Below are 26,674 nucleotides of genomic sequence, written 5' to 3'. Positions count from 1 at the left end.
AGCAAACTTTTGATCCGAGTAGAATGAGCATGCAAAAGCAACAAAACAGCAGGATGCAGTAAAATGAACAAATTGAGCAAACCTTTGATCTGAGTTTGATTTGATACTCAGATCAAAAGTTTGCTCAATTTGTTCATTTTACTGCATCCTGTTTTGTTGCTTTCGCATGCTCACGCTACTCGGATCAAAGGTTTGCTCAATTTGTTAATTTGACTATTCAGGAGAGCCAGTTTGGTGTAGTGGTTAAGTGCGTGGACTCTTATCTGGGAGAACCGGGTTTGATTCCCCACTCCTCCACTTGCACCTGCTAGCATGGCCTTGGGTCAGCCATAGCTCTGGCAGAGGTTGTCCTTGAAAGGGCAGCTGTTGTGAGAGCCCTCTCCAGCCCCACCCACCTCACAGGGTGTTTGTTGTGGGGGGAGAAGATATAGGAGATTGTGAGCTGCTCTGAGCCTCTGTCCTTGAAAGGGCAGCTGTTGTGAGAGCCCTCTCCAGCCCCACCCACCTCACAGGGTGTTTGTTGTGGGGGAAGAAGGTAAAGGAGATTGTGAGCCGCTCTGAGACTCTTCGGAGTGGAGGGCGGGATATAAATCCAGTATCTTCACCTTCTTCTGTCATTGTACCATTTTACATTCTAAACTACTGCCTACCAGATAATTTGACTTCACTGTCATTGGTTCTTAAATCTGCACCATGTTGCATTCTGGGCCACTGCCTACCAGCTCTGTATGGCTCTGCTCAGCTATATCTGGCTTTGCTCACTGTGCTGGATTCCTCGTCTGATGAAGTGTGCTTAAGAGCACGCGAAAGCTGACGTTCTAAATAAAAATGGGTTGGTCTTAAAGGCAAAACTTGACTCCCGTTTGGTTCAACTGCCTCTAAGGATGAAAGAGAAAGAAGGAGAGAGAGCTGCAATCCTAGAGAGACACAACATGGGGGGTGGGGCTGGACGGAGGGGAGGAGCCATTTCCTTCCCCGCCCCTTTGAGTCTGGTGGGCTTCTGTTTGAATGGCGTGGAGGGAAGCAGGTGAGCTATAAGAGTTTTTGGAGGGTGGGGTGGGGGGAAAGAAATCTGGGCTTGGGGGCTGCAATGCAAGACCCAAAGCAGACAGCAAGGAAGGGGGTGAAAGAAAGCACCCCCCCCCCCATTTTTTCCTAGCCTCCGTGGGTTCCCTCCTCCTCCATTCCCGCCCCAGGGAGAGCCGTTTGTCCCCTTTGCGCAGAGCCACGTGGTTCCTGCCGCGGACTTGAGCGCAGGATCTGAACGCGGCACCCTTTGGAGAGTGGAGGAAGTTGAAGCGGCTTCCAGTTCCAGAGCCACGTCTATAGGAAGGAGTGGGGAGCTGAGAGGGATATTTTTTGGGGGGAAGGAGCTGGGATGGGGGGGGAGTTTAAGGGGCAGGGGGACTGTGTCGCTGGAACCTCAAAAGACCCCCACAAAACAGAATCTAAAGAGGGCAAAGCAGAATTTTGGGAGATTTTCCTCCTCAGCATCAAAAAGTTGAATTTAGGACACGGGGGGGGGGGGGCGCTAATTTAAGCCCCCACCCCAAAGGCAGCTGTTTTTCCTTCCCTGGGTTCGGGATTTATAAGTTTTGCTGTTGTTTTTTTTTTTTTTTAACTCTAGCAGTTGACTCAGTATCAGTATGATGACACAAATTTGGGCTATGCCAATATATTAATATGAAACGAATGTTTTTTTGGAAGCACAAGAACAGCCTTATGTGGTCACAGTTTGGGGAGGGGCACCGCAGGGAAAATGCAGGGAAACCTCTTCCCTTTGAGGTAGAGACATAAGCCAATAGAGCGAATAGGATTGTTTTGTGCTCTTTTCTCCTGTTTCTTCCTCACACATGGGGAGGCTTCCCTCTGCCCAATACTTCCCGCTCCAGAAAAGCATCATGGCCCTTCCAGGCAGAGAGTGCAAAAACCCTTTTTTCTCTGCAGAGCTAGTTTTCTGTGTGCAGGGAGAACTTAATTCCGAGGACTTAATTCCAAACTCTCACCTGCCACCCCAAGTCAGGCACTGCTAAAGATGTGAAGGTCCAGAAAAAAACCAAAAAAATGCGCGGGGGGGGGGGGGGGAAACGGACATTTTTTTCCTGAAGCCTTTTTTGTTTTTTCCCCCCCAAAATTGAAAAAAATGAAAAGAAAAGAAATTGATTATGGGATGTTTTATTTTAACATTAAGTTTATTTGATGAATAAAATATTTTAAGACAAGGTGTTCAAATGTTTTCCAAATCATTTCTAAAAAAATATGTATGGTATCAGATTATTCTAATTTCTGTGCATTTAGGACATGCAAATCCTATTTCATGTCCATTCATTGAAACTTAGACCTGCATTCCCTTCCCCCCTCTTCAATGCTTTTTATGAGAATTAGTTCTTTATTCTTATTTAATATTGTGGAGAGGAAATATGAATAATTGTTACTTCTGTATTTTAAAAAAAAATGTTTTGTGGAGGGGTTTTTTTTTGTCTGTTTCACATAAACTAGTAAGCAGTGTTGAGTGTTGCTCAAAAGAACATAAGAGAAGTCCTGTTGGATCAGGCCAGTGGACCATCCAGCCCAACACTCTGTGTCACATAAGGACATAAGAGAAGTCCTGTTGGATCAGGCCAATGGCCCATCCAGCACAACATTCTATGTCACATAAGAACATAAGAGAAGCCCTGTTGGATCAGGCCAATGGCCCATCCAGTCCAACACTCTGTGTCACATAAGAACATAAGAGAAGCCATGTTGGATCAGGCCAGTGGCCCATCCAGTCCAACACTCTGTGTCACATAAGAACATAAGAGAAGCCCTGTTGGATCAGGCCAGTGGCCCATCCAGTCCAACACTCTGTGTCGCATAAGAACATAAGAGAAGCCATGTTGGATCAGGCCAGTGGCCCATCCAGCCCAACACTCTGTGTCACATAAGAACATAAGAGAAGCCATGTTGGATCAGGCCAATGGCCCATCCAGTCCAACACTCTGTGTCACATAAGAACATAAGAGAAGCCATGTTGGATCAGGCCAGTGGCCCATCCAGCCCAACACTCTGTGTTACATAAGAACATAAGAGAAGCCATGTTGGATCAGGCCAATGGCCCATCCAGCCCAACACTCTGTGTCACATAAGAACATAAGAGAAGCCATGTTGGATCAGGCCAATGGCCCATCCAGTCCAACACTCTGTGTCACATAAGAACATAAGAGAAGCCATGTTGGATCAGGCCAGTGGCCCATCCAGCCCAACACTCTGTGTCACATAAGAACATAAGAGAAGCCATGTTGGATCAGGCCAGTGGCCCATCCAGCCCAACACTCTGTGTCACATAAGAACATAAGCCATGTTGGATCAGGCCAGTGGCCCATCCAGCCCAACATTCTGTGTCACATAAGAACATAAGAGAAGCCATGTTGGATCAGGCCAATGGCCCATCCAGTCCAACACTCTGTGTCACATAAGAACATAAGAGAAGCCATGTTGGATCAGGCCAGTGGCCCATCCAGCCCAACACTCTGTGTCACATAAGAACATAAGAGAAGCCATGTTGGATCAGGCCAATGGCCCATCCAGTCCAACACTCTGTGTCACATTAGAACATAAGAGAAGCCATGTTGGATCAGACCAATGGCCCACCCAGTTCAACACTGTGTCAATTCGGAGCAGAAGAAAAGACTATTCAAAGTTAGCTGAGCTATTGCAGGGGAAAGGCATAATGTATAGATGGTTAACTCCGGAAGGATTGTTATTTACTTACGCCAATTCCAGATTCAGAATAGATTCTGTTTTTAAGTTAGAGGAATTTATTAGTAAGTACACGAAAGACTGGCAAAGAAAGGTGTGGTCCAAAAACTCTAAAGAACAGGAGGAGAGAACTACACAGAATGAGTCGGTCCTATACTCAAAGGAAAGGGAGGAGGGAGAAGTAGGCCAAGAAGAAGAAAGTTCATATAGAGAAACCAGGTTACAGAAAAAGAAAAAATCTCAGTGGACAGAGTGAATAGAATATCGAAATAAATTATAATAAATAGAATGAAGATTATCTCAGCAAACATAAACGGTCTAAATTCCCCCCAGAAAAGGAAACGTGTTTTTCACCAACTTAAAAAATTTAGGGCAGACATCATCTGTATACAAGAAACCCATATAAAAAAGAAGGACGAATATTTATTACCCTATATACTCGAGTATAAGCCTAGTTTTTCTGCCCAAATTTTGGGCAGAAAAAACCCCTCCTCGGCTTATACTCGAGTCACTATTCCGCCCGCATCCCCGGAATTCCAAGGACAGCTAAAGCTGGAGTTCAACTCTCCCTGTCGTCTCCCTCATTTGGCAACCTTCGGCTGATCACTCCCTCATCACCATTCTCCTCATCTTTCATTGCAGGCAGCATTGTGGCCTTACCTGCCACAGGAATAGTAACTGCTGCGTTTCCCACCCTCGGCTTATACTCGAGTCAATAAGTTTTCCCAGATTTTTTGGGTAAAATTAGAAGCCTCGGCTTATATTCGGGTCGACTTATACTCGAGTATATACGGTAGTTAGTAAAGGTTTGGGGAAAGCTATATGTACCTCTGAGGAGGGGAAAAAAAAAGGATTGGTAACATATATCCAAGGTGATATTCAAGCGGAGTTAATTTTTGAAGGGAAGGATGCACGCTTTCAGGGCATAGAAATTGTTAAACAGCATGAAAAATTTCTTTTAATAAATGTTTATGCACCCAATGATTCACAGGGTACATTTTACAGAGATCTATGTCATAAGGTGAGAAACTGTGAATATGAAAATATATGCATAATAGGGGACTTTAACGCAGTAAATGATCCACATTTGGATAGAAGTCCTGGGAACAGTGGCAGAAAGAAAGTTAAAAGGAAAGGAAGTAGTATTTTTCCTCAAAACTTTGTTAAATTGGTTGAAGACTATGGTTTGGTAGATATCTGGCGTATTTTAAACCCAAATAGACGGGATTATACGTATTTCTCAAACAGGCACAATTCTTGGTCAAGGATTGACATGATGTGGCTTTCAGTTGGTATGGTTAAAACAGTGCAGGAGGCAGAAATTCTCCCCTCAACTATTGCAGACCACTGTCCGGTAATGTGTGAAATGAAAAGTAATGAGAGAAAATCCGGATGGAGAATGTACCATAATTTGACCAAAAATAAGAAGTTTGTTGAATTTATACAGAAAGAAATGACTTTCTTTTTTCAAGTAAATACACAGGATGACCTATCGCACACGATAGTGTGGGAAACAAGTAAGGCGTACTTCAGAGGATTAGTTATAAATTTTTTAGCGAATAAGAGACGGGAAGATGCCAGAGTAAGGACAGAGTTGACCGACTTAATTAAAAACAAGGAATCTCAATTAAAGGCAAATCCCTTAGATAAGGCAATCAAAGAGGAAGTGCGGAATTTAAAACATAAACTCCACTTAGCCATGCTGGAGGAAATGGAAAGGAAAATAGCATACTCCAAGCAACAATATTTTGATAATGCAAATAAGCCAGGAAAGTGGCTAGCTCATAGAATTAGGAAGGAAAGGGAAAAAAAAAAATTAAAGTGTTAAAAGATAAAGAAGGAAGATCCAAATCCCGTTTGGAAGATTTAAAGACAATAATAAAAGATTTCTATTCAGATCTATATAAAAAGGCCGACATACGCAAGGAAGATCAGGAGGCTTATTTGAATAGAAAGTCTTTGAGGAAGATACCGGAAGATAAAATAAAAACCCTAAATGAACCAATTGCTATGTTTGAAATAGAAGAAGCCTGGTCTAAGCTAAAGAAGAACAAAGCGGCAGGCCCTGACGGTATCCCTGCAGAATACTATATTACCTTTAAAGATCTGTTAATTATGCAATTTAAAAATTTAATTCAGGAGGTTTGGTACTCTGCAAAACTACCTGATTCTTGGAGACACAGTAATGTGACGCTCATACCTAAAATGGACGGACAACCGAATGATATCAGATGTTACCGTCCAATATCATTATTGAACGTGGACTATAAAGTTTACTCCTTAATTCTGGCAAATAGGCTGAAAAAGATTTTAAATAGTATAATTCATCCAGATCAAACGGGTTTTCTACCATCTAGATACATACGAACAAACATTCGTATTTTGGCCAACATTATGGAGTATTTGGACTTATGCAGGGATAAGCAGGCTGCCTTTATTTTTATTGACGCAGAAAAAGCGTTTGACAATCTTGATTGGAACTTCCTGTTTGAAATTTTTAAGAAACGAGTGTGGAGGAGATTTCGTAAAAAATATTCAAGCGATCTATGATAAACAATCAGCTAGGATAGTGGTTAATGGAGACTTAACGGATGAGATAATTCTTGAGAAAGGCACGAGACAGGGTTGCCCGTTATCCCCTCTTTTATTTATATTATCTTTGGAAGTTCTGAATAATTCGATTAGGACAAATGCCAAAATTAAAGGAGTTAAAGCGAAAGGAGAGGAATATAAAGTTTTGACATATGCAGATGATATGGCTTTAATTCTTCTAGACCCTCTAGAGTCAGCTGAGGAGGCCTTAAAGGAATTAACTGAGTATGGTGAGGTAGCAGGTCTAAAAGTAAATAAACAGAAATCGAAAATTTTAACTAAAAATATGTCGGATTTAGCATCTCTTGAAGTGGAGAATAAGATGGGCTGCAAATTAGAACAAAAAATAAAATATTTAGGTGTAATCTTATCAAATAGATGTAGTACCATTTATGAAAATAACTTTACACCACTTTTAAAAGAGACGGAAATACTGTTCAAAAAATGGAACAATTTAGGATTATCTTTTATGGGAAGGGCAGCCTTGATTAAGATGTGTATATTACCTAAGATTTTGTTCTTGCTACAAATGGTATGCTTCGCTGTTAGAAAGCCGTTTTTTGTTAAAATTACTCAGCAGTTCAGATCTTTTATTTGGCAGGGCAGGAAACCCAGAATCAGATGGAAAATTTTATTGGACAAGAAGCATAATGGAGGTTTGGCTCTTCCAGATCTAGAAGTATATCACATAGCTTGTGTGACTCTATGGCTAAAAGAATGGATACTTCTAGAGAATAAGCGTATACTAGCGATAGAAGGTTTTGACCTCCAAGCTGGTTGGCATGCTAACCTCTGGTATCTAAGGAAACCTCAGACGTACTTTAAAAACCATTTGATTCGGAAGTCTCTTTTAGCATGTTGGTTCAAGATCAAAAATAAGATTTATGGGGGAAAGACTCCCAGATGGATTTCACCTGAAGAAGCCTCTGTGCAGCCTCAACTATGGGAGACTACAAAACCAATCAGATATAGTGACCTCCTTGACGACATGGATAAATTAAAAAACAAGGAGGAGCTAGACATTCAGGGAATGAAGATAGATTGGTGGACATTGGTGTTGATTACGGCAAAATATAATAGAGATAAAATTGCAGGATTTACAAGGCAGAATTTTGATTTTGATAAATTAATAATGTCAGGCCCATATAAATTAATCAAGAGGGTATATAATTATGTCCTTCAAATGGAACTAGAAGACGAAGTGGTCAAGGAGACAATGTTAAGGTGGGCTAAGAACTTGGAGAAAAACATTATGATAGATCAATGGGCCACCTTATGGAAAAACAACTATAAAATAATCAAACCGGTTAGTTTTAGAGAGAATTTCTTCAAAATGTTCCACAGGTGGTACTTCACCCCGTCCCGGTTGAGTAAAATCAAGTCTACGGTCTCGCCGAAGTGTTGGAAATGTGAAGTAAAGATAGGTACGTTCTTTCACTGTTGGTGGACATGTGACTTAACACAAAAATATTGGGTGATGGTTTATAATTTATTAAGGGAGATTCTAAATGTAAATATACAATTGAAAGCAGAGATGATGCTGTTGTCCTTGGTTAGAGATAACATCCCACGAGAAGACGAATATATCACAGTTCATATCCTAACGGCTGCTAGAATTTTATTTGCAAAAATGTGGAGACAGAAAGATATACCTCAAAGGGATGAGCTAATACAAAAAATTCTAAGTGTCGCTGAAATGGATATTCTGTCTAATGTGATAAGAGGTTTATCTAGAACTGATGCAATTGAAAAATGGAGAAAATTTTATGATTGGCTTAATGAAGAGAGATAATGGAGGGAAGAGTTGCTAATAAGATAATAAAGCTATAGGAAATAATATTAAGATAATGTAATAAGGAATGCTTACGTTTGTATATTCCACAAGCAACCTCAATTTGTATAATGCACTTATGTTAAATGTTCTTGTGTAGACCTAAATAAAATGGTTAAAAATTAAAAAAAAAAAAAAACACTGTGTCACATAAGAATTTAGGGGGAAGTGTTTGTGAGTTTCCTGCATTGTGCAGGGGGTTGGACTAGATGATCCCGCAGGTAACTTCCAACTCTACGATTCTGTGAAAAGGGCACAAAAGAGCAAAAAGGGATTCATAACCTTTCTCTTTCTCTCCATCCAGGCAGGCGTGGAAGGACGTCTCTGCCATCTCCTCTAGGTGCTGAAGGGAAAAGAGCCGCCATGTGGCCAGCTCAGGTATGTGTGTGGGAGGCGAAATATAGGGATGCTTTCTCTGGGCAGAGAGGGGGAGTGGCTTCCCTCTGATTCTAGATTTCCCCCCTGAGAGCCAGTTTGGTGTAGTGGTTAAGTGTGCTGACTCTTATGTGGGAGAACCGGGTTTGATTCCCCACTCCTCCACTTGCACCTGCTAGCATGGCCGTGGGTCAGCCATAGCTCAGGCAGAGGTTGTCCTTGAAAGGGCAGCTGCTGTGAGAGCCCTCTCAGCCCCACCCACCTCACAGGGCGTCTGTTGTGGGGGAGGAAGATAAAGGAGATTGTAGGCCGCTCTGAGACTCTGTCCTTGAAAAGGCAGCTGCTGTGAAAGCCCTCTCAGCCCCACCCACCTCACAGGGCGTCTGTTGTGGGGGAGGAAGATAAAGGAGATTGTAGGCCGCTCTGAGCCTCTGTCCTTGAAAGGGCAGCTGCTGTGAGAGCCCTCTCCAGCCCCACCCATCTCACAGGGCGTCTGTTGTGGGGGTGGAAGGGAAAGGAGATTGTAGGCCGCTCTGAGCCTCTGTCCTTGAAAGGGCAGCTGCTGTGAGAGCCCCCTCGAGTCCCACCCACCTCACAGGGTGTCTGTTGTGGGGGAGGAAGGGAAAGGAGATTGTGAGCCGCTCTGAGCCTCTGTCCTTGAAAGGGGAGCTGCTGTGAAAGCCCTCTTCAGCCCCACCTGTCTCACAGGGTGTCTGTTGTAGGGGAGGAAGATAAAGAAGATTGTGAGCTGCTCTAAGACTCTGAGATTCCGAGTGGAGGGCGGGATATAAATCCAATATCTTCTTCTTCTAAAAAGGATGATGGGAGTAAGGTTTTTAAGGGAGATGTTGAGCTGATATAATTTAGTACACCTTCTGGTGATGTCAGGGGTGTAGCATATGCAAATGAGATGTGCTAATGAGCTCTGGCACCACTTTTTCTACCAAATGACCCCTGGGTGGCAGCACCTCGGAGAGTAGCTTAGAGGAAACACTGCTGGCGACAACCCAGCTTGAAACCCTGCACAAGCTCGGCGAGGGGGCGCTTATAGATTAAACCTCTACAATGGTTCTTTAATGCCTCTATAATGCTATTGCCATTATAGTCGTGAGCGAGCAATTTGGCTACTGCATCAATTAGTATGCCCAGGGGCCATCCTTCCTGAACTAAGACAAAAATGTGTGAGCCAAAGGCAAAGAAACTGACCTAGCTCACGCTAACTCAGCTTAGAGGAAACACTGGTGGCACTCACCACCTCTTAGGTAGCTGATTCCACTGCAGAACAAGTTTTCCTAATATCCACCCAGTACTTTTCTACCCTTAAGAGCCAGTTTGGTGTAGTGGTTAAGTGCGTGGACTCTTATCTGGGAGAACCGGGTTTGATTCCCCACTCCTCCACTTACACCTGCTGGAATGGCCTTGGGTCAGCCATAGCTCTGGCAGAGGTTGTCCTTGAAAGGGCAGCTGCTGGGAGGGCTCTCTCAGCCCCACCCCCCCTCACAGGGTGTCTGTTGTGGGGGAGGAAGGGAAAGGAGATTGTAAGTCTTGAAAGGGCAGCTGCAGGGAGAGCCCTCTCAGCCCCACCCACCTCACAGGGTGTCTGTTGTGGGGGAGGAAGGTCAAGGAGATTGTGAGCCACTCTGAGATATGGAGTGGAGGGCGGGATATAAATCCAATATCATCTTCTAAAAAAATGGCCGCCTCCTGTCTAGGATAGCTTTTGCAGAGTAGCAGGACAAATTAGAACTTTACTTTCATTTGGCCCAACTCCAAATGCCTCTGAAACAATGCTGGATTTCCTGCAGAAAACAATTTGGTCTTTTTATCATACGGACATCTCTGGCTTCTTCCTCACAAGGCTCTCCGTCCTCTTCCCCCCTCCCTTCAGTTTTCAGATGTTTCCAAGGAGGGCTGGGAGAAGGGGGAAGATGTCCCCACAGTCTCCTTCTCACCACTTTTTTGGGCTGCTCTTGGGTCAGCCATAGCTCTCGTAGGAGTTGTCCTTGAAAGGGCAGCTTCTGGGAGAGCTCTCTCAGCCCCACCCACCTCACCCGTCTGTTGTCGGGGGAGGAGATAAAGGAGATTGTAAGTCACACTGAGACTCTGATTCAGAGAGAAGGGCAGGGTATAAATCTGTGGTCTTCTTCTTCCTCTTCTCCTCCTCCTTCCTCCGCTATGAATCGACTCAGTTTTGGGCTTCCCCCCATCCCATGGACTAGCTTTCCAGTGATGTCAAGAAATGCTTCCTTCTCCTTCTTGCAGGCAGGGGGTCTCCTTCGAGGAAGTGGAGGGCGGGATATAAATCCAGTATCTTCATCTTCTTCTTGCAGGCTGGGGTGTCCTTTGAGGAGGTGGCCGTGTATTTCACCCCGGGGGAGTGGACCCTGCTGCGCCCAGCCCAGAGAGCTCTCTACAAGGAAGTCATGCTGGAGAATTATGGGAACGTGGCCTCCCTGGGTGAGGATCCTTTTCACCTTCTTGCAGTGAGGATAAAGAAGCCCTTCAGGAGGGAGGATGTGGCCAGGCTGTCTGCCGTGGTCCCAGTGGCTGGTCTCTGCCTCCCTCCGCTCTCCTCCCTCTGATGTGGGGAGGGTTCTGGTCTCTCCTTGCAGAGAGGGAGCCCCTGCCTGGCACTTCTGGGCCTGAGCCAACTGAGGGGGCATCAGAAGAGGCCATCTGAGGGCATCAGTATAGTGTCCAGATCACGTGAAGTGATGGTATCGCTTTAATCAGCTCTGGTAAGACCTCACCTGGAGTCTTGTGTTCAGTTTTGGGCACCACATTTTAAGAAGGATATAGACAAGCTGGAACGGGTCCGGAGGAGGGCGACGAAGATGGTGAGGGGTCTGGAGACCACGTCCTTTGAGGAAAGGTTGAAGGAGTTGGGGATGGTTAGCCTGCAGAGGAGGCAGCTGATATGATCACCATCTTCAAGTCCTTGAAGGGCTGTCATATAGAGGAGGGTGTGGAATTGTTTTCTGTGGTCCCGGAAGGTAGGACCAGATCCAACGGGTTGCAATTAAATCAAAAGAGTTTCCGGCTCAACATTAGGAAGAACTTCCTGACTGTTAGAGCGATTCCTCAGTGGAACAGGCTTCTTCAGGAGGTGGTGGACTCTTCTTCCTTGGAGGTTTTTCAACAGGGGCTAGATGGCCATCTGACAGCGATGAAGATCCTGTGAATTTAGGGGGAGGTCTTTGTGGGTTTCCTGCATTGTGCAGGGGGTTGGACTAGATGACCCTGGAGGCCCCTTCCAACTCTATGATTCTAAGAACTTCCTGAGAGTTAGAGCGGTTCCTCAGTGGAACGGGCTTCCTTGGGAAGTGGTGGGCTCTCCTTCCTTGGAGGTTTTTCAACAGAGGCTAGATGGCCATCTGACAGCGATGAAGATCCTGTGAATTTAGGGGGAGGTATTTGTGGGTTTCCTGCATTGTGCAGGGGGTTGGACTAGATGACCCTGGGGGTCTCTTCCAACTCTATGATTCTGTGATTCTAAGTGGTGCCCAGGGAGGCCTGGTCTGGAGATGGTGGGGCGGTCTAAGCAGGGACTTCCCTCCAGTCTGGGCCTGGCCTTCCTTGGGCTGAGAAGCGACTGTGGAAGGAACTCTGTTGTCTTCTGTCATTTCACTTCTCAGCCGGCCTTTCCATTTTATCTTGGCAGGGAGCAGGGACAGAACTGCCAGACCAGTCTCTCACTAGATTTTTAATCCTGGTTTAGCCCCGTTCCCAAGCTGACATTCTACACTAAAATCATAGAATCGAAGGGCCTGTTCAGACGCACAGTTTAATCCTTTGTTGCTGCTGTTTCCTATCAGATTAAAAGTGGCTGATCAGACAGCAACTTCTGCCTTCCGGTAGTCAATCGTTGTCTCCCCCCCACCCCTCCAATCCTTCTCCAACCAGATTATTTTGTTACCTGCTCCTTTGCGGTGTTTTTTGAGTTCTCCAGTTTCACCTAGTCGTTTTCTCCGTCTGGATAGTTCTGCTGCGATATTAACCAACTTCCAGATGTCTGAAGGCTGTCCCGGAGCAAAAAGAGCCTCAGACATCCGGTTTACGGCCGCCAATTTCCCCTCACTACTTAGCGATATGCGCGTAACTGCATAACCTCATAGTGTTTTTTGACCTATGCACGTAATGCCGTTACGTGCATAATAGCGGAGGGAACCAAAAAAGAACTGCATGGGACTGTCGTGTGGACGGCAGAAGACGGTTTTCACCGCGGAGTGATTCGAACTGCAGTATGGCAGTCTGATCGATAATATCCGGATCAAAGATATTCGGAACGGACCCAGGTCAGTTTAACACGGACTCAGCATGCTGTGTGAACTGGGCCATAGAGTCATAGAGTTGGTTTTTCTGAGTCTATGCTTCTAGTGTAGAATGTCCATTCGGGGACAGAGTTAAACCAGGATTACATCTCTAATGCAAAATTTGTACCAGTGTTATGTCTGCACCCCTCTTGTTGTTTAGGCCTGCAGGGATGTCAAACTCATTTGTTAGGAGGGCTAGATTTGACATAAATGAGACCTTGTCATGCCAGGCCATGTGTGTCCCTATTTCAGATAAGGTAGCAAAAAAACTTCAAATGAAACATGCTTAAAACATTAGCATTTTTTTTGTCTTAAAGGCGCTTTCTTTGTATTTCTCCCATGGGATCCAGGGAACTGGGCAAAGGAAGCTCTGGCTCTTTCCTTCCTTCCCCAGGAGGGGGAGGAGCCTCAGCCAATAGAAGGAAGAGAGGCTTGGCTGAGTAGCTTTGTGCAATTGAGACAGCCTGGCAAAAAAACCTCTCCCTCTCCCCCCTTCCTCCCCAAGGGAGGAGCCTCGGCCAATGGAGAAAGTAGAGGCTTTGCTCTATAGGTCCTGACCCCGACCTGGTGGAATCAGCTCCCTAGGGAGATCCGGGCCCTATCTGGCTTGCTGGCCGTTCGTAGGAACTGCAAAATGGAGCTGTTCCGCCAGGTCTTTGGATGAGGCAGTGGGCATCTATTCATCGATTGGTTGGCCTCCCCTCTACTTCTCTACTGTACTACTGTACTGTGATACTGTATTGCGGTCCTATTTTGTGCTGTACCACCTTGCTGTCATGTCATCTTGCTGCACTTTGAGCAATGTTGCAATTGGTTTTATTGTGATTTTATTGCGATTTTGTTTCTATTCGCGGTCCTCTACTTTGAGCCCTCAAAGGGGGAATAGGCAGAATATAAATAAACGAATAATAACAACAACAACAACAATAATAATAATAATAGCTCCTGTGCGACTGAGCAAGCCTTGCAAAGCAAGCTGTTATGCAGAAGGAAGCAAGAGAGAGGGAGAAGGAAGCAAACGACAGTCAGTTGCTCAGGAGCCTGATAGCAGCCCTCCGGGGGCCTAATTCGGCCGCTGAGCCACTTGTTTGACACCCCTGGTCTAGGGCCTCACTCAGCCCCATAAGATAGGAAAAGGGTTAGCTTACCTTGCTTTCATCCCAGAAAAAGAGAAGCAAAAAGACCCCTGGTGAAGGAGCAGCTTGATCAGAATCAGAGGAAACAATTGCCCAAATCCTTTAAAATGCAAGAACGAGCTTCCGGGATGACCCTGGCAAGTAAGTTTGTTCTAACAGCAAATGATCCTGACCGGCCAAGTTGGTTTTTAATTCCAGCCATAAGAAATGGTCTGTTTCGGTGAGACGTCGAGGGACGTTCGTAATCTGAATGTCTTCACACAGGTCTAACTGTGTACATGTGTTTCTCTCCCCCCCCCACCCCCCCACCCTGATAAACAGGACCTCTGATTGCGAAACCTGTCCTTATCTCCAGGCTGGAAGAAGAGGAAGGGCTGTTTCTCCTGGGCTGCGATGAAGAGGAGAGATTGGCAGGTGGGGGCTTAGATCTCTTACCTGGGATTCTGTGTTGCCTGGGCCTTCTGCTCTTTGGAAAAAGAAGGGGCCCACTCCCAAAGTGGCTCTGTCATGATCCCGGGCCTAGTGAGGCTTGCAGGCCCCAGGGAAGCCTGCTTAGGAGTTACTGGGAAAAGCCTACATCTCCCAGGATCCCCTCTGTCCCTCTGACTGGGTAGCAAGGGTTTTGGAGGGAAACAGGCCCAGAGAAGCGTAGGGCTTGGGAAGAGAATATATAAAGGCCAAGCCAGGTTTTTAAACAGAGGCTAGATGGCCATCTGACAACAATGAAGATCCTGTGAATTTAGGGGAAGGTGTTTGTGAGTTTCCAGCATTGTGCAGGGGGTTGGACTAGATGACCCTGGAGGTCCCTTCCAACTCTAGGATTCTATGAAATTGGGCTCTCCTTCCTTGAAAGTTTTTCAACAGAGGCTAGATGGCCATCTGACAGCAATGAGGATCCTGTGAATTTAGGGGGAGGTGTTTGTGAGTTTCCTGCATTGTGCAGGAGCTTGGACTAGATGACCCTAGAGGTCCCTTCCAACTCTATGATTCCATGGCTAAACTTTAGTACATTCGCACATTCAGAACAATAGACCCTCCACAGCTGAGCAGGAACATTCATATCTCACAGGGAGATTAGTATCTCAAAGGTGCTAATTTTGTGTCCCTAAATATTTCTCCTTTGGTCATCCAGAGTTTCTTTTCTGCAACAACTCTCCCACCCTCTGACTTGGGGTATTAAGACTGAGAGCCCTCTGTTCTGAATCCGATATGACAAAGGGAGTCTTGACTCTGAAAGTTTATGGCTAGAAAGCCTGCTACTGGGCTCAAAATTAGGTATTTGTGAAATGTATCATGTCAACATACCAAGTATCTTTTTCTTTCGGCAGGAGAAATGTGGCAGCCAGCAAACGAAGGAGAAGAATACCTGCTGATGGAAAAGGAGGATTCATATTCAGCTGTGAAAGAGGGGTTTGGCTATTTGTATGCACCAAGAAAGAAGGAAGGAAAACAACCACCTAAAAGGAGGAATATATTTGGTCTTCTACCGAGGAATGATTCTTTGGGGCAAAAAATATATCACAGAAGCAGCAGGAATGAGTGTACTGCAAGGAGGGAAACTCTCACTGAAAAATGTACTGTTCAACGAAAGATGTGTATCAGGAAAAATATATATCGATGCCTGAAGTGTGGAAAGATTTTCAGGGACAGAGTGCACTTTACTTCACATCGAAGAACTCACTCAGGGGAGAAACCATATAAATGCCTGGAGTGTGGGAGAACCTTCAGTAAAAGTGGAAAACTTACTGTGCATAGAAGAATTCACACAGGGGAGAAACCATACAAATGCCAAGAGTGTGGGGAAAGCTTCAGTCGGAATGACAGTCTTACTACCCATCAAAGAATTCACACAGGGGAGAAACCATATAAATGCCTGGAGTGTGGGAAAACCTTCAGTAAAAGTGGAAAACTTAATGTGCATCAAAGAATTCACACAGGGGAGAAACCATACAAATGCCAGGAGTGTGGGAAAAGCTTCAGTCGAAATTACAGTCTTACTACCCATCAAAGAATTCACACAGGGGAGAAACCATATAAATGCCAAGAGTGTGGGGAAAGCTTCAGTCGGAATGACAGTCTTACTACCCATCAAAGAATTCACACAGGGGAAAAACCATATAAATGCCTGGAGTGTGGGAAAACCTTCAGTAAAAGTGGAAAACTTACTGTGCATAGAAGAATTCACACAGGGGAGAAACCATACAAATGCCAAGAGTGTGGGGAAAGCTTCTGTCGGAATGACAGTCTTACTACCCATCAAAGAATTCACACAGGGGAGAAACCATATAAATGCCTGGAGTGTGGAAAAACCTTCAGTAAAAGTGGACAACTTAATGTGCATCAAAGAATTCACACAGGGGAGAAACCATACAAATGCCAGGAGTGTGGGAAAAGCTTCAGTCGAAATTACAGTCTTACTACCCATCAAAGAATTCACACAGGGGAGAAACCATACAGATGCCTGAAGTGTGGAAAGAGTTTCAGGCATAGAGTGCATTTTACTTCTCATCAAAGAAGTCATGCAGGGGAGAAACCATATAAATGCCTGGAGTGTGGGGAAAGCTTCAGTAAAAGTGGAAAACTTACTTTGCATAGAAGAATTCACACAGGGGAGAAACCATATAAATGCCAGCAATGTGGGAAAAGCTTCAGTCGGAATGACAATCTTACTTCCCATCAAAGAGTTCACACAGGGGAGAAACCATATAAATGTCAGGTATGTGGGGAAAGCTTTGGTCATAGCGGAAGTCTTACTACCCATGAAAGAATTCACACAGGGGAGAAACCCTATAAATGCATTGAGTGTGGGAAAAGCTTTAGTGAGAATAAAAGACTTGCTTCTCATCGAAGAACTCACACTGGAGAGAAACCCTATGAATGCCTGGACTGTGGGAAAAGTTTCAGTCAGAGTTCCAATCTTACTTCCCATCGAAGAACTCACACAGGGGAGAAACCATATAAATGCTTAGACTGTGGGAAAAGCTTCAGTGCAAGTGGAAAACTTACTTCCCATAGAAGAACTCATGCAGGGGAGAAACCATATAATTGCCTAGAGTGTGGAAAAAGCTTCCGTCACAGTGGAAGCCTTACTTCCCATCAAATAATTCACACAGAGGAGAATCCATATAAATGCCAGGCGTGTGGAAAAAGCTTCTATCGGAGTAGCAGTCTGACTTCCCATCAAAGAATTCACACAGGGGAGAAACCATACAAATGCCAGGAGTGTGGGAAAAGCTTCAGTGAGTATGCAAAACTTACTTTGCATCAAAGGATTCACACAGGGGAGAAACCATATAAATGCTTGGAGTGTGGACAGAGTTTCAGTCAGAAGAACAATCTTACTTTGCATCAAAGAATTCACTCAGGGGAAAAACCATACAAATGCCAGGAGTGTGGGAAGAGCTTCAGTCAGAGTAACAATCTTATTTTGCATCAAAGAATTCACACAAGAGAGAAACCATACAAATGCCAGGAGTGTGGGAAGAGCTTCAGTCGGAGCAATTATCTTATTTTGCACTGGAGAACTCACACAGGAGAGAAACCATATGAATGCCTGGTGTGTGGGGAACGCTTCAGTTACCGTGGAAGACTTACTTCCCATCGAAGAACTCACACAGGGGAGAAACCATATCAATGTCAAGAGTGTGGGAAAAGCTTCAGTCGGAGTGACAGTCTTACTTCCCACCGAAGAGTTCACACAGGGGAGAAACCACATACATGCCTGGAGTGTGGGAAAAGTTTCAATAAGTGTTCCAGTCTCACTTCACATCAAAAATTTCACACAGGCTAGGAACCATATAAATAAGAACATAAGAACATAAGAGAAGCCATGTTGGATCAGGCCAACGGCCCATCAAGTCCAACACTCTGTGTCACACAGTGGCAAAAAATGTTATATACACACATACACTGTGGCTAATAGCCACTGATGGACCTGTGCTCCATACACTGTGGCTAATAGCCACTGATGGACCTGTGCTCCATACACTGTGGCTAATAGCCACTGATGGACCTGTGCTCCATATTTTTATCTAAACCCCTCTTGAAGGTGGCTATACTTGTGGCCGCCACCACCTCCTGTGGCAGTGAATTCCACATGTTAATCACCCTTTGGGTGAAGAAGTACTTCCTTTTATCCGTCTTAACCTGTCTGCTCAGCAATTTCATCGAATGCCCACGAGTTCTTGTATTGTGAGAAAGGGAGAAAAGTACTTCTTTCTCTACTTTCTCCATTCCATGCATTATCTTGTAAACCTCTATCATGTCACCCCGCAGTCGACGTTTCTCCAAGCTAAAGAGTCCCAAGCGTTTCAACCTTTCTTCATAGGGAAAGTGCTCCAGCCCTTTAATCATTCTAGTTGCCCTTCTCTGCATGGAGTGCGGTCCTGCATAGAGCAGGGTGTTGGACTACAAGTTCTGTATTTCCCCTTCCAACTCTATGATTCTATGAAAAGCTTCACCGGCCCTTTCTGCACGGAATCCCAATAGACAAGCCTTTAAGCATGTCTTTGGATATGTTTGCCTGCTGTTTGCACTATTCTTTTATCCTCCTGTATATTCTGTGCGTTTATTCTGCACCTACAACTAAAATAACAATTTTTCTTAGTTGGGGCGGTAACATCATTTCTAATGTAGGAGGGGTGATGTCCAATTTTTTTTTAAAAAAATTGCAAACACGGAAGCTCCATAGGCTTCTGGAGTCTGCCAAAACGCCCTGCCCAAATTTGTCCACTGAAGCAAAACAGAAACATGTTTTCAAACTCCCCACTGGACAGCCAGTTTGGTTGTAGTGGTTAAGTTTTCGAACTCTTATCTGGGAGAACTGGGTTTGATTCTCCGCTCCTCCACTTGCAGCTGCTAGAATGGCCTCGGGTCAGAGGTTGTCCTTGAAAGGGCAGCTGCTGTGAGAGCCCTCTCAGCCCCACCCACCTCACAGGGTGTCTGTTGTCGGGGAGGAAGATAAAGGAGAATGTGAGCCGCTCTGAGACTTGGAGTGGAGGGCGGGATATAAATCCAATGCTGTCGTCTTCATCATCCTGTTGTCTCTTTGTTTATGTTCAATATTGAATTTCATTCCCTGTTTATGATCCCCCCCTTTTATTTTTTGTTCATCTCCATTCCGCCGCTTGCTCCTTTGTGCCCACCAGCACCACCTCCTGCCCTCCTCCAAGGAGGCTTTTAAAGTACCACCGCTGCCACCATGTTCCCTGAATAGCTGCCATGCCCCAGTGAGTCAGTGATGAGAAGAGTGGCAGGGCCCAGCAGGAGTCTGCCGAGGGGCAGCTGGGGTCAGAGGGCCCAGACCAGTGGCAGAGGCAGCCAACAAGAGAGCCGCTGCCCAGGTCCCCAAGCAGAAAACTGCCCTGTTCCCTTAGCCCCTTTTCTCAGGCAACGCTATGGGCATGATGCAGAGACCTTAGAAGCCACAGCTTCGCAGCTGGGTGTGAAAGAGAATTCCATGGGAGGGGAATTCCTGGGCAGCTCCTGTGAGATTGGGGTGGGCTCTCTTTTGCCCCTTTCTTCCCATGTGAGGCACTCAGAGTAGCACATTTCTTAGCAAGGGGAAGCAGCAGGAAGAGGAGTGAGGCCGGCCGTGGCACCGTAGGGGAGGCAAGGCAGGGAGTGGGAGCAGCTGCTGCAAAGCACACTTTCCTTTCGGCCACGATGATGTGGATTCTCTGTCATGTTATCAGCAACTGCAAACGTTGGAAACAACAGCTGAAGACAGTGCTCGCTGCAGCCAGAGAAGCGTGTCTTCTGTTCCGTTTTAATCTTCCGCTTCCGTCTGTAGACTGCCAAAATGGTCCCCTCCCCAACTTTGTTCGCAGAACTATTAATTGGAAAAAAATTATTCAAAAGCTCTACGTTTCCCACCCCCGTATCTGTCTCTCTTTGCAATTCTTGTCAGTTTATTTCACACTAACGACACCCCCTCTTTAACCAGATGCCATTGGCAGGATTTTGTAGGCAGCCGTATTACCGAAGGTATTTTGTTAACGGCTGCCTTTTCTGCCACCCTCTGCATAGTGCTTTGCACGCAGAAGATCCTGGCTTTCAGCCCCTGTGGAATCAGTTGCAAATGTTTTTCTTAATTATTATTTTTTTTAATTCAGCCTTACTGTCAAGCGCCGATATTTCTCAATAATTAGTCCTTTGTTTTAAATAAAAGCTGCTTTATTGTTAGAAACTCAGGAGCTGTACCAAGGACACAAGCCTTGGGAGTAATGACGTATATACACAGTTGCTATATAGGATATCATCAAAGGTTACTATACAGATGCATACTTGAGTCACGGGTTCAAAGGCTACCAAACCACTATCTATTTTATTACTAAAGAATGTAGGCTGTTGGAAACATCAAACATTCTCACACTTTTCTGGGAGCAGATAAGAGTTGTCTGTGTGAATCTGTGGGAGAAGCAACTTGAAGATAATGCCAGCGTAATGTAAGGTAATGTAGCATAAACATCCTAGGGCCAGATGGATTTATTACTACCCACTAGCTGTAAAGAAGGGGGGAGCAATATAGAGCTGGTGGCCTGCTCTTTCTCTAGGAAGAGGAGAGAGGAGGGAAATGAGTGCGCTTGACGCTTACTGTAATAATGGCTGAGATTATGAGAAGCATGTAAATTCCACCTCGTTCTCCCAACTCCCCCACCCCACCCCGTGAATTTATCCTAGAAATACAAATACCTGCAGTGAGGGAAAAGGTTCCTTTGGAGTGTACGCCTTTCCATCAAAGGACACATGCAGGGGAGAGGAAATACGTTGTGCATTCATGACTCTAGTTACATTTATTAACATTTATGTAAGTCCTTGTAAAGTTCAATTCCTGCTCTGGAAAGTTATCAAGATGTGTTCTAGTCCACCTAGTATAGTTACTCATTCGCACAATCAGTTTTGGTTCCGCTTGTTTGGAGAACCATCAGTTCTCCAAACCATCAGCACAATCAGTTTTGGTTCCGCTTGTTTTTATACCACACGTTCAGGTATAAAAGTTTTATTTCTCTTCCTTTGGCACCTCTATCAGAAATGTCGTCTAAAGGTCTAATCAGGTTTTCTACTGGAGGATTCCAATCAGAAAAGACCTATTGGGTGAGCTTCACATGTTCTGGGTTTCCCATTGTACTTATCCATCTATCTTTTCAACTTGAAAACTGACTTGTCTATACTTCTATATTTAGCTGAGTTTGCGAAATGATAGTTAGACCTATTTTATTGCATGTTTTTTTCTGTAGTTGTATGATTTACTTTCACCTCTCTGTCAAATTATGGCCTAATACAAAGGTCATGCTTTATTTTAAATAAAACCATTATCTCTAAGATGTTCACTGTTCGTTGCACTGACGCAAGATCCGGAGTCTGACCTTGAATATTTCATTACACTGGAAGAGATAAGTCTGTCAGAAGCTCAGCTATACCATAACTCAGGGGTGTCAAACATGCAGTTCAGGAGGTGAATCAGGCTTCCTGAGGGCTCCTATCAGGCCCCCAAGCAACTGGCTAGCATCTGCTTCCTTCTCCCTCTCTCTCGCTTCCTTCTGCATCACAGCTTGCTTTGCCAGGCTCTCTCAATCGCACAGCTGAGCTACTGAGCCAAGCCTCTCTTCCTTCTATTGGCTGAGGCTCCCCCCCCCCCCCAGTCTCCTGGGGAAGGAAGGAAAGAACCAGAGCTTCCTTTGCCCAGTTCTCTGGATCCCATGGGAGAAATACAAAAAAAAGCATCTTTAAGACCAATGAGTGCTATAATAACTATAATACTAAATTATCAGATCATCAGATGTTATTAGACCCATCACGCCCACTGAGATGGAGAAAACGTTGTCATCCATAAAAAATAATAAACCTTCTGGAAGGGATGGATATCCTGTAGAATTTTACAAAAAAATTAAATCAATAATAACTCAACCGTTAGTTGATATTTGTAATCGTGTGATGGTAACAGGCAAAATCCCCCCTTCATGGTTGGAAGCTGGGATGATAGTTCTGCCTAAGCCGGGTAAAGACAAGGAGCTGCCAGCATCATACCGACCAATATCGGTACTCAATCACGATTTTAAAATATTTGCAATGCTTTCAGCTAATAGATTGAGTACAGTTATAGATCGTTATGTGCACAGGGACCACACTGGATTTATCCCGGGTTGCTCCCTTGCCAACAATGTAAGAAAAACTTTGAACCTTATTGCTTACTGTAGACAAAACAGAATACCCTCCATTATACTGTCATTAGATACGGACAAGGTATTTGATAGGGTGGAACCAATACATTTGCAAACCCTTCTGGAAATATGAATTTCGACCCCAAATGTCTACAGTCATTGGCTGCAATATACTTAAAACTGATGGCAAGAATCAGTATTAATGGTTATAATTCGAAGGATTTCCCATTATTTAGAGGCACCAGACAGGGCTGTCCTGTCTCCTTATTTATTTGTGTTATCATTAGAACAGTTATCTTATGCAATTAGACTAAACAAAGAAATAAAGGGAGTTGAAGTACTCAAAAAAACATTTAAAGCTAGTTACTTTGCGGATGACGCAGTGTTTTATTTAACAAATCCAGCTCCCTCACTTCAAGAGGTAATAAGAGAAATAGATGAGTTCAGTAAATGTTCTGGTTTTATTAACTTTAATAAGTGAATTATATTCAATATATTTAGAAAATAAAGGTAATAACTAAAGAGAAAACATTACTAAATCCTTTCTGTAAAGTACTGGGGTTGGTGCAGTAAGAGACCGGAGTCGGAGAGTGATTTCAGCAAGCTTTACTTCAGGAACACCAACACAGACTGAGCTCTATTCAAACCTCCCGCTCCTTTATACAATTCTTGCCCCCTTCTGATTGGACCTTAACTATGTACATGGATTGGCTATTTACAGAGGCCTAAGGGCCTATCAGGGTACAGTATGAGCCTAGATGTTGATTGGCTACTTATGTTTCAATCCTTCCCCTGATTGGGCACGTTTAGGCCTTCTCTGGAACCCTGGTGTGGAGTACAAGCTTGGCTTGTTCAGCTTCCCTCCAAAAGTAACAGTTCTCCATTTGAACCTAGGACACAACACCCGTCCCCCCAGAGTTCCAGCTATCAGGTGACATAGTCCTGGAGATATGCCGGAGGGCGGCGGTCTTGTGTCGAGCGTCGGAGCTCCGAGGGAACTGGGCGTTCCGACTCGGTTGGTGGTTCCGCGGCTGCAGAGCTGGAGACATCTGGGACGGCGGCCCCGGGAGACCTGGGTTCAGCTGCGCGGTCGGGGGTCTCCTCCTGCTGGGCCGAAGCGGGCTCTACGGAACCCTGTTCTGTGTCAGGCTCACGGGGACTTACGTTGTCCGGATCTGGAGCCTCTGACCTTGGCTCCCCGGCAGGCAGGCGACCACGGAGTTGGTCGATGTGTCGCCTCAGGAGATGTCCACCCTCCAAGGTCACTGCATAGGAGACTGGTCCGGTGATGTGGTCCACCTTTCCAGGGAGCCAGGCGGGGCCAGTGGTGGCATAGTTCCGTGCCCACACTGTCTCACCTGGGTAGAACCCTCTGGGGGCTTTAAGGTGTTCCGGCGCCGGTCGCCTGTCTGGGGTTCGGTCAGGGTGCAGCTTGTCCAGCAGGGTGGTGATGCGGCGGCCCATGAGGAGTTCAGCTGGACTGCGACCTGTGGAGGCGGTGGGTGTGGTCCGATAGGCCATTAGGAAACACGCCAAGTCTTTTGGCCAGTCTGAGGGGCCCAGACGGTTCAAGGCCTCCTTTGCCGTGCGCACCATCCGCTCTGCCTGGCCGTTGATGGCTGGATGAAACGGGGCAGAGCGAATGTGCCTGATGAGGTTCCTGGCTAAGAAGTCCTAGAACACTGCGGACGTGAATGCTGTGCCGTTGTCGGTGACGATGGTCTCCGGCAACCCGTGGGTTGCAAAGATGGCCCTCAGAGCCGTGATGGTCGCCTGCGATGATGGCGAGGGCACCTGGACCACCTCCAACCACTTGGAGTATGAATCCACTAGTATGAGTAGAGTCCGCCCATGGAAGGGGCCAGCAAAGTCCATATGCAGTCTTGACCAGGGGGTTTTGGTGGATTCCCATGGTTGCACTGGGCCACGTGGGGGGTCAGGCCTTGACACCTGGCATGTCGGGCACCTTTTAACCCAAGCCTCAATTTCTGCATCGAGGCCGGGCCACCAGACATAGCTCCGTGCGAGAGCCTTCATGCGGACTATGCCCGGGTGTGCCTCGTGCAGGGCTCTAAGCACTTGGTCTTGCAAGGGTTTGGGGATGACGACTCTGTTGCCCCATAGTAGGCAGCCTTTGTGGGTGGATAGTTCGTCTTTCCGGGCTGCAAATGGAGTAAATTCCGGCCCAGTCGAGCCCTTGTGCCACCCCCTCCCCACCCAGTCCAAGACACGGGAGAGGACTGGATCACGAGCGGAGCGGGCAGCAACGTCGCGGGCGAGCAATGGCCTGTCCGGAAGCATGTCCATCAGTAGGATCTGATGAGCCGGGGCTGGATCGGGATCCACATCAGGCAAGGGCAAGCGGATCAGGGCGTCAGCATGGCCCATTGCCTTGCCCGGGCGATGCACTAGGGTGTAAGTGTAGCCGGCTAGAAAAATGGACCAACGGAGGACCCGTGGGGACAACACCCGAGGGGTCTGCCGGTCTGATGCAAAGAGGCCCAAGAGGGGTTTGTGGTCCGTATAGAGGGTAAAGGGCCGGCCGTAGATGTAATCATGAAATTTTTTTACGCCGGCCACAACTGCCAACCCTTCTTTGTCGATTTGGGCATAGTTCCGCTCCGCCGATGAGAGGGTCTGCGAGTAGTACGCGATAGGGACTTCGGTCCCATCAGGGAGTCGGTGGCCCAGAACTGTCCCCACGCCATAAGGGGATGCGTCGCATGCAAGGACCAAGGGCAGGGTCTCGTCGAAATGGGCAAGGACGGAGTTGGACATCAGGAGGCCCTTGATATCCTGGAAGGCTTTAGCGTGCTGGCGGCCCCACGCCCAGGGTCGGTTCTTGTCTAGAAGCCAGTGCAGGGGTTTGGCCACCGCTGCCTTGTGGGGGAGAAAAGCATGATAAAAGTTTAGGAGGCCGAGGAAGGCCTGGAGTTCTTGCTTGTTGGTGGGCGCTGGAGCATCTCTGATGGCACGCAGCTTGGCGTCGGAGGGGTGGACCCCCTGGGCATCAATGGAGAACCCCAGGAATTCCACCCGATCCACGCCCAGGAGGCACTTCTCCCGTTTGACCTTGAGGCCGGCTGTTTCAAAACGTTGTAGGACTCCTCTAAGGCGGGCGGTGAATTCTTCAGGCGAGGCTGCCGCGATCAGCACATCATCGAAGAATGGAGTGACTCCGGGAAGTCCTTTTAAAAGAGAGTCCATGAGTTCCAACAACCCCGGAGCCACACTCACACCAAATTGCAACCGCTTTACTCTAAAGGCCCCCCGGTGGGTCACAATTGTTTGGGCGTTGGCCGTGGCCTCATCCACCGGCAGCTGTTGGTAAGCTTGGGCCAAGTCCAACTTGCCAAAAAATTTTGCGCCGGCTACGGTGGCTAAAACGTGGCTGACGATGGGCACAGGGTATGCGTGGGCCTGAAGAGCCTTGTTGAGGGTGCACTTATAGTCTGCACAAATCCGCACTTCCCCACTGGGCTTGACTGGAGTCACGATGGGAGTTTCCCAGGTTGCGTGGGTGACAGGCTCTAATATTCCCTGTGCAATCAGTTTATCCAGTTCCTCCTCAATTTTAGGCTTGAGCGCGAATGGAACTCGCCGCGCTTTAAGCCTAATAGGCCGCACTGTGGGGTCGAGGTGTAGTGTAACCGGGGGACCCGTGTAGCAGCCCAAGGTGCCATCGAAAACGGCCGGGAACTCTTCGCAAAAGTTCCCGGCCTTGTTAAAGTCCACTCCGACAGTCTTATTGACCCCCCTGATCTCTATTCCCAGGGGCTTGAACCAGTCGAGACCCAAAAGGTTTGTAAGGTGGTTCTTGACCACTAGCACTTGTAGCTGGCCCTTGAACCCCTTGTATTGGACTGGGACCGGGCCAACTCCCAAGATAGGCACCTTATTCTTCTGGAAGTCCACTAAGGTAAACCCCGGGTCCCTGAGACGAGGCCTCAGCCTGGTGGGGATTTTAAAAAATGTCTCTGCCGCTATAATAGATGATGCTGACCCAGAGTCCACCTCCATTTGGCAGGGCACCCCCCCGATCCCTACATTGACTCGGATTTTGGAGGGCCTGACTGGCGAGGGTAGGTACTGTACCGGGTATGGGTGGGCGTGGAGAGCGTCGGTCTCGAAGTCTGGCTGGCCTTCGGAGTGCGCAGATCTTTGCGGGACGCGTGCTCGGGATGTGGATCTGCAGGCACAGGCAATGTGGCCTTCCTTTTTGCAGAGTCGACAGGTGGCATTCCGGAATCGGCAGGTCTTTCGCTCGTGCTGGCCCCCGCAGCTTGCACATGCAGGTGGTGTCTTGTGTCTCATGCCCTGTGGGGCATGGGTGGTCTTCCTTCCTGCTGAACAATAGCCGGTTTGTAGAGCTTTGTCCTCGTCTGAGTCCTCTGTAGATGGTTCAGAGTTGATCTGGTGTGCCGCAGCCTGTCTTGTCAGCCGTGGCTCTGCTGATCTGCCCTTCTCCCAGCTGGTGGCCACATCGATTGCCTTTGTTAGGTCGCACTCGGAGAGGGACAGGAG

The 26,674-nt window shown here is 46.5% G+C and overlaps 3 protein-coding genes across 5 annotated transcripts in view; 2 read left to right on the top strand and 1 right to left on the bottom strand.

Annotated features, from left to right (window-relative positions):
* The window catches only part of LOC132571081 (zinc finger protein 91-like), a 336,113-nt gene that overhangs the window by 51,574 nt on the left and 257,865 nt on the right, over nt 1-26,674 (bottom strand). The window lies entirely within an intron of this gene.
* On the top strand, nt 995-15,155 carry LOC132570953 (zinc finger protein 517-like). Its single transcript, XM_060237588.1, has 5 exons — nt 995-1,027; nt 8,469-8,542; nt 10,870-10,996; nt 14,310-14,402; nt 15,121-15,155. Exons 1-5 carry the CDS (start codon nt 1,009-1,011, stop codon nt 15,153-15,155), a joined length of 348 nt encoding a protein of 115 aa, XP_060093571.1. The 5' UTR covers nt 995-1,008.
* On the top strand, nt 15,580-17,778 carry LOC132570952 (zinc finger protein 91-like). The gene has a single exon (XM_060237587.1). The coding sequence runs from the start codon at nt 15,580-15,582 to the stop codon at nt 17,776-17,778; it is 2,199 nt and encodes a 732-aa protein (XP_060093570.1).

Source organism: Heteronotia binoei, chromosome 5 (genome assembly GCF_032191835.1).
Source record: "Heteronotia binoei isolate CCM8104 ecotype False Entrance Well chromosome 5, APGP_CSIRO_Hbin_v1, whole genome shotgun sequence".
In the NCBI taxonomy this organism is placed as follows: domain Eukaryota; kingdom Metazoa; phylum Chordata; class Lepidosauria; order Squamata; family Gekkonidae; genus Heteronotia; species Heteronotia binoei.
The sequence above is the reverse complement of the archived record's forward strand: the minus strand, read 5'-3'. Positions and strand labels throughout refer to the sequence as shown.